Raw genomic sequence first — 20,356 nt, 5'->3', positions numbered from 1 at the left:
GATGGTATAAAAAGACTTGACTCATTAACAATGAAACTGAAACTGACAGACTGACAGCAGTTCAGCGAATACAAAAAGTAATAGAACCTTGTCAGCCTAAACACTTTTGGAAGTGATATTTCACCTTCAACCTATAAATCAAAAGACCAAGAGGAACAACAAATTGGAAATGTTAAAATACTACATCTCCCTTAATTAAAAGACAAGCAGATTGACACATTTCCCATAATTCTTTTTCAGTTTTTATTTTCCATTTTTGGAATAAACCAAAACACATATATACAGCAGTTAGTCTGGCTGTGGCTCTCAAATGAACTGCAATTAAATGAACTGCAATTAAATGTTGATCCAGTGCAACAAACAATAATAGACTGCTGGGAGGACAATGTGGGTATAATCTGCACACTGACCTGTTTTAGTACTCAAAACACTTAATTTCATCTTTTTAGGCACAACATCCAACACAAGGCCAAAATCTGCACAACAGCTATAACAAATAAATCTATTCAAAGCTCGCAGAGAGTATTTATGAAGCAATAGTAGTATGTGCCGCGACGAAGAAAGCTTCAACCCGTTCATTGATATATATATATATATACAAAGAGAAATATAGTAGTAAATAAATATATGAGCTGGCAACATATTTTCTGAAACACTTTGTAAGCAGCTACTTGCACCAACCGAGTACATCTGTTCCACAGGAGCAAGCACACCCAGTTCATTCATTTTTCAGCAAAAATCCAGGTTACAGTACAGACCCAAAAACTGATTAAAGCTCAAGGTATGAAGGAAACAGAATAAGGAAAGTGGAAATCACCCCCATCCCTTATTTGGGACACCTGAAATAGGCCAGAGGCTGATTTCCTCCTATCAGAGGAGCCCCGGGAAGCCTGGGAGACTGGAGGGAAAAGAGGAGAGGGAGGAGGTGGAGGGATGATGGCGGCGGTGGGGGGATTCAGCAGGGGCCTTAAGTGTGCTATCATAGGCGTCTCTTGTGCCTGCCTGCTTTATTTGCAGTAGTCAGGTTAATGAGTCCACCAGCCCACTTGATGTTGAGAGGCCTGCCACAAAGAGCTGCCTCATTAGAGCTAGCCTGGCACACTGCTCTGAGACAAAGGGACATTCACGCTACTGAATGCCTTTACGCTCCTCAATGCTGCCAGCCTGCGAGGGCCAACGCCATGGCATAGCCCCCTGCACACGTCCTGGCGTTCAGCCAGCCACCCCGCGACCCCTCAGCCTGGCTGGCTGGACTCGAAGGCTGCTGTAGCGCTAGAAAAGTGCAACGGTGAAGGAAGACTTCACCAGCCGCAGCCCGCTGTGTGTCAGCGTGTGTGATTTGAAGAGAGCAGGGTGTGTGCAGAAGCCACTGCAGGAAGCCAGCGGACATGCTGCATTATCGATGACTGCGATTGGTTCTCCTGCTCTCAGGGATGTGTGTGTCTGAGCTCTTCCTCTGCTTTCCTCTTTGCTTTATCTTTGCATTTGCTACCAGGCAACACTCTTCACTTTGTGAGTGCACAACACTGCTCAAACAACTCACAATTAACAAGGCTAAACATATAATACATTCACAAATCACATTAAAAGCACAATTGCTGTCCTGGTCACAAGTACCCAATTAGTTTGACACAATGAATGAAGTGCAGTTGCTTTAGATAGCCTCACCAGGAGGATCCCTGTCTGTGATACATGCTGCTTTATCAGTCAAGGTGCAGGTCTGACCTATTTAATAAAAGCCATTGCAAGGTATTCAAATGTCACTGCTCTGTGCAATTCCATGCTTCACAACTAGAGGCTGCAATATCTGTTTCTACGAGAAAACACGATTGTCACCATAAATAAAGTCATTAAACAAATTGTATATTTTAGGGCAAAACTCAATGTGGAAAAATCTTTAATGCACCGATAAAACCTTATAAAATGTGACAGAGCGATTAAGTCTTGTTCAAAATAAATAACAAAAACTATAAAAGCAACAGTGGCACACAAGTGATCACACAATGTATATGTCAAATCTCATGGTTGACGTTATATCTGAAAAACTACTGAAATATTTAATACAAATGATCACTTTTATATATTGTATCCTTCACATGCTTCCTATCTCTGTGTTTCAAAGCTTAGTCACTGATCATAAATTCACACACAGAGCACAAGATAATACATCAAACTTTTACAAAATACTGTGCAAGGACTCAGACGTACAACCATAAGGCGAGCGTGAACAAACACCCGTATTTCATGATTGATGCACTGGCAAAGATCCAGTTCACCACTTCCATGGAAGAAAAAAAAAAATCTCTCAAGGCTTGGGGTCAGGAGTTAAATATTTTCTGCATAGGCAATCCGCTCTTTCTGCTACACTATTTATAGCGCAGGCAGAAACAGCTGAGCTGACTGCAGTGATGTCACTTGCGCTGATGGAATGCTTTGTTCCACAGCGTGTGCGCATGCCACCTGGGTCTGTGCGAGCTGCGAGGGGAAGCTCGATGCAGGAGCCAAGATGGCTGACAGTTGCCCCATTTTTCAAGTGTAAAAATCCATCACTATCTTCTTCAACCAGGCTCTCCACGGCCCCAAATACACTGCATAACCTTATAGAAGCATTCATTCCTCTGTCATGGCTCTGTCTATTAATGTCATGAAAGATACCAGTATTTGTGGTTGCCATTTAAAGCTGAGCGCTCATGCCAAAGTAGGGTAGCATTAGGGTAACCACACACTGCAGCTGAATGGGAGAAAATAACAGACAGGGACTTAAAGCATTTAACTGTTTGTCGCTCCGTGCATAACATGCATATGGCTAAGGCGTTGAAGAAGTACTATACCCATATATATTTTTAGCAAGCCTTTGGGCTTCTTTCAGTGTCCCTAAAAGAGCATGGTTGCCTGGCAACCATTATTGTTGCCATGGAGATTCAGTGTTGGCAGCTGCTGCAATCAGCATTAACTCAAGGCACATATTCTCATTCCGATAGTCAGGCGATGGGAAGGCAACTAGGACACACAGTCAGAGAGGGATAGTAATCAGAGTGAAACATATGCTCATCCATTACTCGCTGCATTAATACAATTATATCAAAAGAAATTTATGGCTGTGCTTTGGTGCAATGATCACATTGCAGGCAGAGGCATAAAATTCCACCTCATAACAGATCCCCACTTTCATTTAATAAATGGCACCAGGCTGTAACACAATTGAAAACAATGCCATGCTGTCTGTGACATAAACATATCTGTTAAAAACTGTATCTATGTTGAGTTGCATTAGAGAACAGACATTTGTTTCCATTTTTCATTGAAAGAACCAAGGTGAAAAAAAACCTGTGAAGGGCTGTATACACTCTGCCTTGGTAAATGTTAATAATAACACCACCACAGTGTCCTGCTGTGAAATGTAGAAACAGCAAATGAAAGTAGAGCATTTAACAATATTGTTTACATATTAAATCATTTTATGAGGCACCTTATTGCATAGTGAGCTGTACACCATCTGTAAGTCGGTAAGGGTTATGATTAGTGATAAATTTTAGATTAAACTCTATTTGCAGCAGCTCTCTCCATTTCGACCAGTTTGGGGATAAGTGATATTTACCCCTTCCCACTCTTCATATGGGTATGCGTCCATCCCCACTGGAACAATTGCAGCCCTGTTGAGAGTAGACACGTACAGAGATCATAATAGCAGTTATTTCCTCTCTGGGTTTTTTTTCCAGGGCCCAGCGCTCTACTTCACTTCACCGTTGACATCACAGAGATATGTGGGGATAAAGAGGCAGAGAAAAACAATAACAGACCCATTGACCCCCATTTCACAAACTTTCGAGGTATGGGAGAAATCCACTTACAAGCCTGGAACAGACTTGCTGATTGGGCCTGAATAGGCTTTTTATGAGGAAACGGTGGAAGTGCAACAGAGGGTTCTGACTGCTGCCATTTCTGGGCGAGGATGCTTCTCCAACTGATGGTGCAGATTTGCATCTAACCTCTTGTGCACCTTGGGCGTGATGCAACGCTTAACTGTATCTCAAATCGGAGAGACAATTGGATAAGTGTGCAAATGCAGTTTTTGAACTATACATGAATCCACACTACCTTGTAAAATCAGCGATTTGATCATATCAATCCTGCTGTATCTATTTAAAGAAATAACTGTGACTGAGCAATGTGAGGCGGCGGCGCTGGGATACAAGTTATTAGAGCAAAATGATTTCTAAAGGCGTGAGCACCTGTGTCCAGAATAAATGAATTAATTTGTTTAATGTAATTACTACGTAATGTTCACACAAGGAGGATGAGAGTTTTCGCAACATTTAAAGACACGCAGGGCTGTTAACACACGTCTTTCTGAACAAAATCAAGATTAAGTTGCTCATCTTAAATTTATATTATAACCAGGGGTTTTCCTTTCAGCACACCAACACTTAGACCATCTACTCCCTCTGAAATAAAAAACCTTAGGTTAATGATTCTGTGAATTTCCCCTCTCTTACGGCATTAATTGCCCTACACGAGAGAAACATGGCTTGGGAGTCAGACGTGATGATCTCCTGGCATAAGCATTAGAATGGAGGCTCACCTTGCTTTCTCTGGATGCTGCTGGTTGACATTTAACATCACAGAGAGAGGGGAGGTGGAGAGCCAGGTGCCCTACATGCACATTTGACCCCCTGCTAATGTCAGAGGGGGAAGGTCCCACACACTCATCCTCGCTTCACTCACACAAAACACTACAAGAGTGCAGGGTACACAGTATCAATCTCAGTGGCCACAGGAAAGGATTCGGTATCCTGATAGAAATGTTTATGTGGCGATAGGCAAAATTCATCCAAGATATCACAATTCTAGACGACACGCGTCCTTTTTGATGGACTGGATTTAGGTTAAGGGCTCTGCTGTATGATATGCAGTCGGTATTGTATGATAGTTGGAAAAAAATGGAGCTTTGTGTTATCCTTGAAAGCACTGTACAAGAAAACTTTTGTAATGTCTTAATCTAACGTTGTGATGCTGTAATGTCTAAATGTACCTTAACTAAGTCAAATTACAAACTGCCTACACAAAATTTCATCTCAAGAGATACCTCTTTTCCACACCATTACAGAGGAAGTGCACCTCCCCTCTCATATAATCTCTGAAATTGCAGATGTTGTTGAATGTGTAAATTCAACAGCAATTAAGGCAAAGCGATGGGGGGAAAAAAATGGATTTTATGCTGAGCGGAAAACAAAATGTCTGTAGCATGAGGGAAGATGCACACTGGAGGACACTGCAAACACAGCCAGCAGGCCTGTAACCCAGTGCAGATGACCTGTTTCTGCTTGCACGCAACCATGAAATAACAACTGCTGTTTGGTGTTTGATGTTAGCTTGGGGAGCGTACTGTCCCTGCTCGGCCTAAGCAGGCACACGTTACCATCAGGAATTGTTTGACAAAAAAAAAAAAAAAAAAAAAAAAAAAATTGCAATGAGGTCACATCCTGAAACAAAGCAGGATCTACATCTACTGGGTTATCCTCTAATTCGGGAGTCTATTCATTGCAGGTCAGGGCTGGTGGCACATATAACATTATAACCCACATAATCATTTTTTTTTTTTTTTAGAAATACAGATTACACAAGATGTCGTTTTGCCACTGAATGCCTAAAACCTTGCACAATTACAGCTGTAGAGATGCCAGAAAAAAGGTTTTGTGTATTTATAGAGAAGAGTAAAATGCAAAAACATGAGGTTTAATAAAAGACGACACATAACGACTTTCATAAACAACAGCGTATTGATTACAGTTGTTGATATTGTAGTATAAAGGTTCTCATGACAACCACACACGTACTTTGTTATAAAAGCAATGTTTTATCTACAAGGTTTTACAAACTGATGTGTTTAAAAATTGATTTCCGCGTCTTAAAGCAATTTTCAGTCAGTAACAAAATGACACTTGGAATAGAATACACTGTATTTTTGAATGCAAATAATTATTAATAAGAATAAATATCTTTACAAATGTTCAGAAGGCAGGAGTTAATGCATGCAGAAGGTTGCATTATTATACTCATGATGTGATTTCTACTTGGACATAAAACAACAGCAAGAAATTAAAGGATAAATTCTCTAAATATTCCACTGCTAAATGTTCCATATATTTCCACTCAAACTGTGGAAAAACACAGCATGCCCTCTCTTTCTTATGTGGTACTGCAGGTATGTTTACCTGTCTGTGTTGCTGATGTAACATTAGACAGAGCACCTTTTGATTTTAGCCAGGAAACCAAAACAAATTAGCTTTTCCCACTTCTCAACACGAACATTTAGGATTGTATGGAAGGCTTTCCACCCAACGGACGATAAGTTTAGGAAAATTCAAAATCAACTGGAAACAATGTATTAGAATTTGTTAAAAAAAACAATGCTGGTCATATTATTTTGAAGTTGCTGCTTCACAGTTATCAGGAGCACATTTATGCACATGTGAAATGCAAAAATACTCATTATTAACAAACTTCAGTTTAAAACAACTTGCTATTTTTCATTATAATCAAATTATAACTAAACAAAAATAGTTTTAAAAAAATCAAAATCACACTAATTATAGGAAGACTTCATACAAATGTATTACAATTTTTACCAACTACTGATAAGCTAAAAAAAGAAAAAAAAAAAAAAAGAATAAATAGACCAACCAATTAAACCAGCTTTGATGTACATTTTATGGAGAACATTATAGTACAAAGAGCAACATCGTTTATGTTGTGTGAGGTTGGGGGGAAGGCCTGACACATGATGCAAAAAAATAAAGGGGGGCAGATAGAAAGGCTGCGGTTATTAAAGCATCTCCGTGCTAAAACCGATACAACTGCAACGTTTACTACCGCAGAGCACACAGCCTGCAGCAGCCTGGACACATTTCCCTACAGGAAGATGCATTTTCGTTTCGATTTTGGTTCCCAATTCGTTTCAATGTTTCCATGAAAAAATAAAAAAAGACAAACACCGATGCTTATTATGGAGCTTTAAAGCCCACAAGTAGCTTTCAAGAGAAATGAACGCAGGCTATTTCGTCGGATGCTGACTTGAGTCAAATTAAGTTGATTCTTTTTTTTTTTTTTGGAAGTAAATTCTGCAGTAGGTGTGTTTCATGTGGCCAAGCTGCTGAGGGAGGCCTGCTTTAGGATTTCCTTGTCACCAAACCACTGAGTAGCTCCGGTTGAAAACGCTCGTAGAAACTAAAACAGCGTCTCGATGTCGCCTCAGTTCTAGTTTTGCACTTGTTCGCATAGACTCCATGTGCAGAGAGCTGCGCATCTGAAGGGCGTTTCGATCCTGCAGCCTGCGAGTGTTTTGATGTTTGATAATGCGCTGCCACTGACTACATGATTTTATGCAGTTTCGTCAGTTGGGTTCAGTTGCTGTGCAGGCGGTTATAACCCCCCCTTCTTTTTTTCTTTTTTTTTGTCCTTTTGAGTCCTCAGGTGTGGAGAACAACGTGTCAGTGTGCGAAAGAAATCCCATTCCAGAGATGTTGAACGCATTTCCAGCAGAAGAGTCAAACAGATGGAGAGGTGCAGTTTAATAATAAGTCCAAACAGTCCTGTGTGTTTCCACCCGCCGGCTGGCTGCTGCACAGAGCCCCAACTCCCACTATTAGGCTGCAACTTTTACAAACTTCCACCTCGACCAAATGATGGAATTTGCATCTGCAGCCACTAGTTCTTTCTTTCTTTCTTTCTTTCTCCCCCACTCCCCCCCCCCCCCCCCCCCTTTGTCGCCCCCCTCTCTAACCCCTGTTTTTTTCCAACAGTGGCTGCCCCTTGATTAATAAATGTTTATGTGTTTTGAAGTGCGGGACAAAAGGGGGTGGCCTGTGACCCCTAGGAGCCCCGACCTTGTGCAGGTTCATTGTGAGGCGCTGGGAAAGAGGCTTTGGGACGGAGACCCCGGGCCACTGACCCACACACATCCCAGAGCCCTGCCATTCATGTGCGCACCGCTGCATGTCGCCCCGCAGCTCCCATTGTTTCAGCGGGAACAATAGCTTTACCCCCCTCTCTGCCAGAGAAAAAGCAGCTTTCAAACTTCCCTCTATATGTAGCCTGATGCAAACCCCGGCAGACTTTCTCTCTAACCCCTTTAAATGAAGAATAACAATGTTGACAAAACGTTAACGCTGTTAGTGGTATGTTCACCCACGTTGCATCACACGCCGACGTTGCATCATTGCACTGACTGGGTTCTTGCAGCCGTCAAAGGCCAAAACTGTAACAGAGTGAAACAATAAAACAGTAACAGAGTGAAACTGTGAAAGAGACAATGGGATGCGCAGAGGATGAGATGACAGAAGGAGAGGACTCGGAAAAAAGTAGACCGTGAATAACACCTACAGGCTATTTCTAATGCTGGAATCAGATATATATTAATAGGTTGGAGGTAAGTAGGCATTAGCAGGCCCGCGTGTTCCGCCTTGACTACAGGGTGAGTGAGGTTACTCAAATGACATCATCCATGGGGCCCTGGTTTAGATTGGATCTTTGCCTGGGAGTCAGTCACTGCAGGAAGTGAAGGGGATACAAACGAGCAGTGCAGGACTGCCACTTGCTTCAATCAATTACTGCCTCAATGTTGAACGCCCAAGCAAGACTCCCTAAACTGCACAGCCTCAGTCCTCTTGCATGTTAAAACCGGTGAAGCAGAAGGAGCCTAAATGTCAAGAGAAGTGTGCGGACAGAAATACAAATGCGAGAAGAAAATGTTTAACCTATTTTTTTTACCGCCAAACAGTGAGAGGTTTGAAGTATCTGCATCGTCAGGCCTGTTAACACACCGCAAACCAAACAGAAACACATGTTTTCCTCACTAATAGTGCACAGGACCGCTCAGTTTATCTGGGCAGGCTTTTCATACAATAGGACTAACACAATCTATAGAAACTGAGTTGTAATCCAGCGTCCTGGTGCTTGATACTGCAACGCACTAATGGACCTTTCAAGACAAACGGCATTAAACATGATTAATTGTGGCCCGGTAAGGCGACGAATCTACTGCACATATTATCCTAATGTAGAGCTCCGCTACATTATAGAATAGTTATTGCTGCACATATAAACTACAGCAGACCTGCACTTGCTGTGGTGTTTCACTGCTCACTGGACGGCAGTTTAACAACATGCATGAAAATAACAATAAAAAAAAGAAAAAAAGAATAAAAATGATAAAAATACTTCGGATTTTCCAGAGCGCGCATAGGATATATTTGCGTGTCAGTGTGAGTGAGCGCGCATTTGTATGTATAAATGCTTGTGTGTGCGCGTGTGCATGTGAGGAGAGAGAGAGAGAGGAAAAAGAGAGAGAGAGAGAGATTTTACTCATTGTAATGCACAGAACGACCTGCCCTCTTTTGAAAAAAAAGCGAGAAAGCGCAGCCATGCTTTGCAGAGGCTACAGCATCGCTCTCATTGGTAGTATCAGCTTCTCGCCAAACGGAGTCTTTGCTTGTCCACCGCTACGCCGAAAGGAACCGGGAATACAAGCGACTGCCTCCATGATGTAAAGATCTGCAGTGAAGTAACAAAGCTAGAGTGAAGTGAAAAAAAAAAAAACAGCAGAGCACGGATACATATTAGCAGAGCGCGGTGTACCACCATATGGCGTGGACCATATCATGGTGAGTATCTTATGTCTGCGTTTGCTTCATGTTCGAGCCTTTGATTTTCACCAGTTAGAATTATATTTCGCTTCAAGCGTTGGTGAAACGTTCAGGCCTGTTTCAGTAGGTTAAAGGAGAATTGTGATCATTTTGTGTCTATAGGTGGATAACGGTCCTGTACGCTTCCCCATGCACGTTGCACTTGCCATTGTTATTGCGAGCTATAGGGAACAAACCACTTTAGGGCAGAGGGCTGTAACAAAAAGCGGCGACAGGAGAGAACAAGCAAACCGACGTTTGCATAATCAATAAGAAGGATAAAGGGGACGGTGCGTTTCTGAGCCACGTCGTTTGTTCATTGCGCGGTGCTTAAGGACAATAGGGGTCGTGTTCCTGTCGGTGGCACCGATTCATAGAGGGACCCGGAATATGGTGATGCGCTGACAAGCCCCGTGATGTAGCTCCAAACGATGGCCGATACGAGATCTCGCCCGGTTTTCAGGGGATGGGGACGTTTCCGTCTAAAATGGCGATTCCCTTTGTTTCTGCATCCCCTCTCCTCTCGATTCTAGCGAGTGGGTAATGCATTGCAATTACCATATGTACGAGCCTGCGCCTCTTCATTTACACTGCTCTGCTTTTCACGCGGTGGATTTCTGCTCTTTAATGGTTAAACATGGGCTGTCAGAGGCAGAATTGGCCCCAGTTCTGGTGAGCTCAGGAGCTCCGTCAGGCTCAGATTGGAAGGCAGGTATGCGCGTCCTAATTGTGATTAGACAGCATTGACTTCATTTTCATTGAAGCAGTTTTTAGACTGCATTAGTAGATATGCAAATCAATAGGTTCTCTCTAGTCTGAATCACTGCAGATTAAACTGGATTAGAATTACATTGATCTCGGCGGATCAGGATCTGTGTCAGTCCCCCATACAATAAGGCAATTAGTATGAAAGTAATTTAGCCTAAATACATCTCTAAGCACAGAATGTACTGCACTTTGCCATCACACTTAGTATGCACGTTATATAATCCCATCATGACAGATGGAGCACAGTCCATCAGTTTAGTGTGTTTTAGTCTCATTTACTGTCATTTACTGAAACTCTTATTTCAAGGATAGAAAAAAAAAGAGTTGCAGCTCATCACATTGAGCAAAATACAGTATTTGTGCACTCACATCAAACCAGCAGGCTCAGGATGACACGAGCATCCCTCCCTCATCCCTGTGTGTGTGTCTAAGTGTGTGCAGGGGAGGGTGCATGTGCGCATGCCCGTGCATGAGTGTGAGTCTATTTGTGTGAGTGTACGTACACGTGTGTTCTCTTTTTTTTTTTTTTTTTTGAATAGTGCAATGTTGCATAACCGTTCACAGCCAATGCCAGATTTAGGGCTTCACAATTTGCGGGGCCATTGTTGGCATTTCCTCTGCCTCGGCCCGTACGTAGGCTACAGACGCGCGCGCGCGCGCGAACACACACACACACACACACACACACACACACACACACACACACACACACACACACACACACACACACACACACACACACACACACAGAAAGAGAGACAGTTCACCAGTCAACTGCAGAACTATTAACACATTTCGGCGATAAACGTTAATACTCCGAATGGGAAGTCGTCAATTTCCCTCCTAGTTTCAAGGACACAGGGTAGTGATCCAGCAGGAGGACGCTGGGTAATATAGAGGAACATCTGTTTGCCCGGTGACGTCAGCACCCCCCCCCCTCCCCAACCCCCCCTCGTCCCAATCCTCTTGTGCTGAAGGCAGATGCCTCATTTGTTTGGCTGGAGCACCATTAATCCCAAAGTCAGAGGAAAAGACCGGACGGAGAGAGATCAGTCCCATTTAGGCGGTGTTGGTGCTGGGCTCGCGCTGCACAGCTCGTGTCGCTGTCCGGTCACTTTGCTGCTGGGGGAGAAACGCGCGCGTGGACGCATATAGGGTATAACATAGAGCACCGCTGCGTTCAGGACACCCGCAGTTTACCAAGGCTCTTCAGCTGCCCCATTTGCGATTTGCGGCAGTTTTACCGTGTGACCCGCAAGTAGGCTGCAGGCTGGTGTGTGTTTGTGTGTATGTGGGAGAAAAAAAAACTGCGTGCGTTATGTGACTATAGGAAAATCAATATTTTGGACGTGGACAGTGACTTTTATTTCTGTTTCGTGGATGCCAGCTGGTTTTAAACAGGTCAATGTGGAATATGAGATTGTGTCACCTGCAGTCCTATAGCCTGTGAAGTTCATGACGCATTTTTGTGTTTTCTTTTTTGTAGGTGCATTATGGGATAATGGAGGACTTTTATGCTTTCTGCAGTTTTGGACAAAGCAGTCGACGGACACAGATCAAACGGAGTCCTTTTTCGCCTGCAATAGCGGCCTGGGACGTATGCTGATCATTTTGCCCGCAAAACTACCTGCTGGCATTATTTTTTATATTAAGTCATACCTATATCTTAACCTCATTTTCTCCAATTGAATGTTTTTTTTTGTTTTTTTTTAACAATATAAAGGTAGGCCTGCACCACAACCGGGAGAGGATTTGATCTCTTTGGACCCTGTGAGATGCTTGGGATTTTTTTTAATTTCCATTTTTGGCCAAACTTGTCACCCCAGTACAGTTTTTAGTCACACAACACAGGCCTCACAGGCTGCAGAATAATTTGATATTTATAATAACAGCTTTCAGGGAAAGGTTCCAGCTGTCTGCCCGTTTCCTACAGTAGAGTGAATGCAGCTGGTGGACGGGCACACACACACATGCGCACACACACACACAGAGACGAGCGGGTTGTGTCTCTCCGTGTTCACAGCGGACCTTGATTTAATGTCTTACAATTAAGGCACGCGGTGAATGCCAAGAGATGATCCCTCTTTCTTCAGATGTCTACAAAACCAAGAAACACAGCACCTCTTTTTACTGTTGACATTTTGAAAAACACTCTTGGTGTCGCTCTCACAGTGAAGGTTTGCTTCTGTCGTTTCAAACTGTAACGTATTAATTATGTACTGTTTCCTCCCCCCTTCAAGAAAATAAAACAAATACACACAATGATTTTTAAAGATCTGGTTTTTCATGTGAACATCCGTGTGATGGCTCCAGTGTGTACGTGTGTGTGTGTGTGTGTGTGTGTATGTGTGTGTCGGTGGGAGCTGTCCATCTACACACAGGCTGCCTGGGAGCGCTGTCCACCTTCTGTGGTGCTGAAATTTACGCACCACCGATCAGCCTTTTGTTTCACTCGTCTGCAGCGCAGAGGCAGAAATAGCTCGACTATTTTACTGTAGTGCAGGAATGTAGCCCGGCTCCCCGACATAAAAACACAGACACACACACACTCACAGACACACACACGCACACACACACACAAGCGAGGATGTTAGAAGATAGAAGAAAAACATGTACTGTAGAGCAGTCATTGCATCTAGCAGTTCTACTTAAGAGCTTATTTTCTAAAATTAAAGTGGTGGGGAAATCTGCAAACGGAGTGACAGTGATGTATCTGCTTCCACTGCGGTTAAGCTTGGTTCAGTTTTTTTTTACACTAACACAGCCAAATAATAAAATAGAAGCTCTCCTCTGATTAAATCTAAATTATTGTCGCTTGATTCGACAGTTGAGCAGATCTCCTGTGGAAACAAGTGAACATCTTGTTCTGGCAGATCAGTTTTTTTCTCCCTCTTGCTCGAGGAAAAATGACTTGTTAAAATGGTCGTGTTCGCAGTGAAGCAGATCCATTTCCGCCTTCTTGCAATAACCTAAAAAGCCCCTGCACGACAAGGATAATAAATTATGATTTATTTGATCTGCATATTAATTTCCATAAGAACGGGGCCAATATGGAATGTAAATGAGGAGCTGGACTGAGTAACTCTACGGATACGAACTCAAATGGCCGATTAAATTAATATAAAGAGGGTTGGAAATGTTGTCCAACAAAAAACTGATGAATAGAGTTCAGTAGCTGTAAGAGTCTTATGGCATTTGCGCCGGGAGAAATAACGTCTTCCTGTCTTAGTCTGTCACCTAGTGGCGTAGATGGGCGCCGCCCTCACCATCAGTCCATGATGGAGGCGAGAGTTTGATACACAACAAGAGAAATTGTGATAAGATATTGAAACTATACTTCTCACCATCTAAGCTATGTAAGATTTTTTTTTTTTAAATTCATTGCATTTGTGTTGTCACCCAACACTGCACGTTTCTTTGCATTACATGGAGAAAGACACAGGTTCCATTTAGCTTTGACAGCAGACAATAATCAGATCTTGATTTATGACATGGGTTTGTGCATATCATCGCTGAGAATGACAAGAGGAGTGACGAATGGATGGAAGAAGGGCCTGATGTGGGGGTGGGGGATTTATCCAATCATTTCACCTTCTCATTATTTTTTATTTCCCTAAATCCTTCAAATAAGCAATGAGTAGAAAAAAAACAATCAATGCTGGAACAACAGGGTGAAGAGTTCAGCTGTATCCCAAAATAATTAAGTTAAGAGATTCACAGCTCTAAATATAGAGGCTCCAAAAAGAAAAAAAAAAGAAAACTCATCAGTCCACAATGACTATGATCAAGTGCTACAATTCTAATAATTACAATGATAAATAAAAGACACTGATTAACAACCACAACAATGTAATTATTTCAACTGACCCTGACCATCTAAATGTTGAAGCTGACTTTTTAAAGATGAAGCTGCAACTTGGTTGCCTGAAGAATAAATAGATCAGTCCTGCATGCCATGTCATGAATATTGTACACTGGTGGGTCTCGATGTAGAGCACCACATGACAAAATTGAAATTTCATATCAGGACTCAACAGCCTGAGAGTCTGGCTTCCACTGATAACCAAAATCTTCAAAGTTGAATGAAATCCACAAGGCTGCCATAAAGCATGTTCATCCTGCTCCTGCATTGCCCTCAGCTCCTGGAGCATGGACTGGGCTTCCCATTACAAGTCACTGACTGCCCTCTTGTGGTGGAAACTGAGAATTGGTCACATAAGTGTTTGACTTAGGAAAACCTGCATAATGGACAGTGAAAGTCTAATGAAATGTCATATTGTTTAAGCATTTAGTATATTAAATATTTTTAAATTTAGATTCTAATTTTTAGACATCATTGGTGCTTCATTAATTTTTGAAGTTACTGTAAGTGTCTACTTTCAAGGGTGGTAATATGAACATGCAACAAAATCCTGTTCAGCCAATTCAGGTCAAAGATCTGACACTACACTATTCTGACGTGTTTGCTGGGCTCTGTGCATATGGTGTAGTCTGACAACCTTTACAGTACAAATTCCATTGTGAGTTTGGAAGTTTAATTCATGGTTAGAGCAGTTAGAGCACTTCCCGACATGCTCCTATGTCTACATTTTTTTTTATCACAACCTAAATTGATGCTTGTTCTTTTTTCTTACACAGTTTTGCCTTCATGGTCTCTTTATTACCAAAGTGCTGACGGACTGTGGCTGTAATGGCTGTGGCACCGTCCTGGCCCATCTTGTCTCATTAGCTGGACCTGATTGGCCATGAAGGTGTTCTCTTGCTGTCTCAGGATAAAGCGACTGTCTCTGCCACTCGTTAGATCATAACTCCTCAAGTATGCTGCCCCTGATGGCCTCTCATGGAGCCTGAGCAGAGAGAACTGAACATACGCTAATTGAAATATGCTTGAAAAGGGGTAAAACATTGACCTTGAATGTGTAGAACAAAGTGTCGGACCTGAGTGCTTGTGATGCAGCTGCAAAACATTTCTTTTATGTGAACATTAAGGTTCCAGCAAGGTAAAAACATTACAGCACTTAAACTTGAATACACACATTTCTTTGCTTCCTTTTGATTTGCTTCTCTTTGTGGTGATTTTGCATCCCTCTTTTAAGAGTTTTTTTTTTTTGGCATTATGCCTTTATTTGATAAGTTGACAGTCTAGAGAGAGACACAAAACAGAGAAGAGAGGGGGGTATGGTATGCAACAAAGATTCCACCACCAGGAATTTATCCATGGACACTGCGATTATGTGGTATGCAACTTAACCCTTCGCCAACAGAAGCCACTTTTAGCATTTCTTTGTAGTTGTTTTGCCTTTTGTGTCTATAATTGGTCGTTTTGCGTCTCTATGTATTCATTGACTAACTATCCAGCCACAAATGTCAGCTCCCAGCAAACAAATTTGGGTTTGGGAATGTTTGCTGTGTGTGTCCAGTAAATGTTCCCCTACAGTTCTTGAGGAAAGTTTTCTTAACGCATCAGGGTTGGGGAACATTGGAAAACACGTTGGGCCCCTGGGCCTGTGCCCGGCAGGGCCATTCAGTAACCCTTCTATGCCTACAGTAGCCTATGTCATTGGAAATCAATACATGAGGGTGTTGGAATTAAATTAGAAAATCCAATTTATTATTGTTGATGATTATTTAATTTTTAGTAGAAAGGACTTGTCTGTCTCTATGGAGCTGACTCAAAATCACAAATAATAAGTCAACAATGTTTCTTATTGAGCGATTTTCTAAATGACCAGATTTTTTAAACATTTTTTCAGTTACGAAGAAACTTGCTAAGATGTTCTTTCAACTGTAAATTGAAGTCACAAGTTGTGAACTCTTGATTAAAAGTTATACAACAACTATTAGTTGAAGATGTCTATAAACATAGACTTAATTTGTCACGATACAATAGTTTCACAGAATGGAACAAATCTTTTGTCAAACTTTGTCATCTTCAGTGGGTGGTACATTGGAGGAGGCAGTGCAGACGTTTCAATAAAGTTCTATTCCAGTTACACATTATGTAGCTCCCAAAGTACCATCTCAAAGGGTGAAGAAATCCATGCTTAAGTCACTCGTTTCATACGGCTGGGGTCAATTGTATCACTGCTAAAGGTACCTTTTATGTTGGCAGCACACTCCTATGGTAACTTGACATGGTAACTTCATAGGAAATGGAGGGAGATGTTTGTCACTAATGCACTGCAGTTAGTGTCTACAAATTACTTCTAAGGGAGAGTAATTACTGCATTGGCTTTTTGTGTAAAGCCTGAAAGTTTCTGAGGGGAACAAGACTGTGTTCACAATTGCAACCGGTTACAGAGTTGGTCACATTGAATCTTAGTGTTCTGTTGAGTTCCCTGGGCTATGATGAACTTAAGAGATACCTGAGTTCAACTATGACTCCTCTGGAGTGGAGAATAGCTCAGGTGGTTGGAACCATCAGCACGTTCAGCACCATGGACGGCTCCACTGCCTGGTCAATCTAAAGTAACTGTTCACCATGAATCAATCTATCCCCAAACCTTTTAGAATTCTCTTATAGGAGTACTCCAGTCATTTGGAGTTGCACTCTCAGATTGTTGGGTGACTTGAAAGAAACAACCCGGAAGTAACCTGACTCTCAGTCTTCAGGGTAGGTCAAGATTCAAAAACACTGGACCTTAGACTTTGCATTAGAGTCTCCATGCCTGGTAAATGTCTGTCTTCTAAACTGCATGTCCACAGTTGGAAACGTTCAGCTTTATGTTATAAATTTGATGTTTAAAGCCGAATTTCAGATGTCATCATCTGGTTAGAGGACATTATATACATCAGTTTTCACAGGCTTAAATATTTACAAGCATCTTCACAAAGAGAATATGCTTTTTGACGTGTGCAACAACATCACTAGCATTCTGGATCCTCTTGCACCAGCACTTCAGTGAAGCTTTATCATGCTTATATTGAGTGAATTATTCAAATTCACAACTGTTAGGTGCTGCTGTATTACTTAAAATGGAAGATTTGGATTCAGTATAATTTCCTCCTATGACTGTTAATGGGTTTAACACTACGACATGCATCTGGTAATGATGGCATGCCAAACGGGTAATGGGGTTAAAATGAAAAGCTGGATAAAGCTTGGTTGATGACCCTAATGACGTTTGACTTTCCTTTACATGTGTACTACAAAATACCACCCAGTAGATGGCAGTATGAGCCATCATATTGGTGAGAGTGGGAAAACTAATACTGTCGCTGAAATGTCAAGTACAACAGTGAAACAAAAATTCATGTTCATTTTTGGGGGCAAAATTAAAAAAAAATTAAAAAGTCTGTAACTCAAGTTTGTAAGTCACCTGTCAAGTTTGGTAACAATAAGCTCAGTCTTTCTCTGAGTTCAAGCGAAGGTTTGGTATCATACTCAAAAAGGGGACTGACAAAAGAAAGAAAATTCACAAACGAATATAAATGATCTGAAGTGCTGACTGAAACAAAATGATTGTCTCCCAATATCAAATAACAGACTGACTAAAGACAAATGTTGCTTTGATTTAAAACTTTTCTCTTGAAACACACACACGTGAATGTCACACAAGCAAATCAGTGAAGCTGGCCATTTTATGATCAGAGGGCTTTCTCATAACACCGTTATAAAGAGACTCCATCACTCACACAGACACACACACACACACACACACACACGCAGATAGAGGGAGATTGAGTGCACGCGGTATTGTTTGTCATCGTTTAAATGCCATTAATTAAAACGTTAACCTGATTGGGTAGAGAGTGAGAGGGGGAGAGGGTGTCTCTGTCCCAATAGGCGAATCCTTTTTAATAACCCGCCTCGAGATAATGATGTAAAAAGACTCAGGCGTCTTGTGCGTAACGAGGACCATCGTGGAGATTCAGTGAAGGTGAATCACAGACAGACAGAGAGAGAGAGGCAGGAGGGAGCAGCACTTATTACACGAGTCTCCTCCTCGTCTCCACACCTCAGCTGACAAGTCCAGGAAGCCTGCAACTTCACCGCTGACACACAACTAAACTCGTAGAGGACGAACAGGGGAAGAAACTCCCAGAGACGCGTCAAGAGTTTCCAGAAGGGACCATAGCTTGCAACAACGCGGAACCCACAAGGCTATGGACAGGAGGATGAACTTGAACGGCGGCGCAGCGGACATTTTTCACAAAACTCTGAGCGCCGTGTCCACGAAAAAAATGGACCCTTTCAGATCGTCGGCCGGCATTGAACTACCAGCCAGAGACCGCCAGTCACCGATCAGCTGCTTTGACCAGACCGATCCAGACCCGATTCAGCCGGGTGTTCTGGCAGGAGGTAGAGGGGGGCCACTGGGTCTGCCGACCGGATCTTTGTGCGTCAACTACGGTGAGAGCGCCAACAGGACCTCGGCGGCGGAGAGCAGCGGCGGAGAGCAGAGCCAAGACGATGACAGTGACGGCAGGTGTGACATGGTCCTTCTGACCGACGGGCGGACGGTGGCCGCGGGGAAAACAGAAGGAGGTAAGAAAACCAAAGAGCAGAAATTACTGAGGCTAAACATCAATGCCAGAGAAAGACGACGGATGCACGATCTGAACGACGCGCTGGATGAGCTCAGAGCGGTCATCCCCTACGCGCACAGCCCGTCAGTGCGGAAACTCTCCAAAATTGCCACTTTGCTGCTCGCCAAAAACTACATCCTCATGCAGGCGCAAGCGCTGGAGGAGATGAGGAGGCTAGTGGCGTATCTCAACCAGGGCCAAGCCATCTCTGCTGCCTCGATACCGGCCACCACTGCCCTCGCAGCTCCCGGCTTAGGCGCATACGAGCAGCCGCCTGGATATCCCTTCCCCACCGGAGTGGCTGCGTCCTCCTGCCCCGATAAATGTGCCCTATTCAACAACGCCACCTCCAGCCTCTGCAAACAGTGCACTGACAAGCCTTAACTGCGTCTGACAAAGACTCAGAGAAGCACATGAGAGAACAGACACCACTTTTAAGAACACTTTTGGAGAGGAAAACCTGCGAGGCCACTGTTGTTGAAGTCAGTAGGCTAGAGACAAAGTAATGCCGATGAATACTTTTATAATATTTAGCCTAAATGCATTCAAAACGCGTTTTTGTTCAAACAATACTTGATTGTGTATATAAATCATCCTTAAAGTGCTGGTATGAATGACAGTGAAGACCAAACACAAGTCCAGTAGGCCTGTAAGAGTGGCTGCAAGTCTCGAGTGAGTTGTTGATCACTTGCTCTGTTTAAGACCCTTTTGGAGATTTTGGTGACCTGACAACTTGCGACCTTTTCACTTGAATAGATGGACACCTTCCTGGAGAGTTAGTCCAACCTCACTTTCTGCTGCTTCCTCATTCATTTGCGATTTTTTTTTTCTTTTCATTCACCTCAGAGACATTTTAGACTTTTTTTTTTTTTTGCTTACTGGTTCAAGGCCTGTTTTCATGAACTTTTCTATTGAGCACGTGGAATGTCATGAACAAGGCAAAGTGACAAGTTAAGTGGTTTAATCAGTCAGATATTTATGTGTTAATCCAGACACTTGTTAAAAAGTTGCGCACGCCTATTACAATTCTTTTTTTTTTTTGGTGGGGGGGGGGCACTATGATATAATAAAATTTCAGAAAAATTTAGAAAACCTGAATGAAGGTTCATCAGGTGTTTCGCTGTGTCTTTTGTAATTTATTAATTTGGATATTTATATGGGATATTTTTGCTTACATTGCACATTGTAGTTTTTCCTTAGTTGCTGTTTTTTGGAGCTTTTTCTTCTCTCACATGATCGAGGTCTTCAGATTAATCGCGTTGTCAGGTCAAGCTGTGGATTATTGTACATACCTTAGTTATTATATGAGCAAAGAGGGCCATTTGTATGTATTTCAGTGTTGAAAAGCTTTATTAAAATATTTTGAACAACAGAAA

At 42.4% G+C, this 20,356-nt stretch overlaps 1 protein-coding gene and 1 long non-coding RNA gene across 2 annotated transcripts; both read left to right on the top strand.

Annotated features, from left to right (window-relative positions):
• The first annotated feature begins 9,448 nt into the window (after positions 1 to 9,448).
• LOC130161572 (uncharacterized) lies at positions 9,449 to 12,717 on the top strand. The gene is made up of 2 exons (XR_008826182.1): positions 9,449 to 9,662; positions 11,938 to 12,717. It is a non-coding gene; the product is annotated as an uncharacterized LOC130161572 (long non-coding RNA).
• Positions 12,718 to 18,224: 5,507 nt separating this feature from the next.
• On the top strand, positions 18,225 to 20,356 carry bhlhe22 (basic helix-loop-helix family, member e22). The gene has a single exon (XM_056364950.1). It carries the CDS (start codon positions 18,558 to 18,560, stop codon positions 19,362 to 19,364), a length of 807 nt encoding a protein of 268 aa, XP_056220925.1. The 5' UTR covers positions 18,225 to 18,557; the 3' UTR covers positions 19,365 to 20,356.

The sequence above is a fragment of the Seriola aureovittata genome, chromosome 20 (genome assembly GCF_021018895.1).
Source record: "Seriola aureovittata isolate HTS-2021-v1 ecotype China chromosome 20, ASM2101889v1, whole genome shotgun sequence".
NCBI classification, from domain to species: domain Eukaryota; kingdom Metazoa; phylum Chordata; class Actinopteri; order Carangiformes; family Carangidae; genus Seriola; species Seriola aureovittata.
This window is presented reverse-complemented; position numbering and strand designations above follow the sequence as displayed.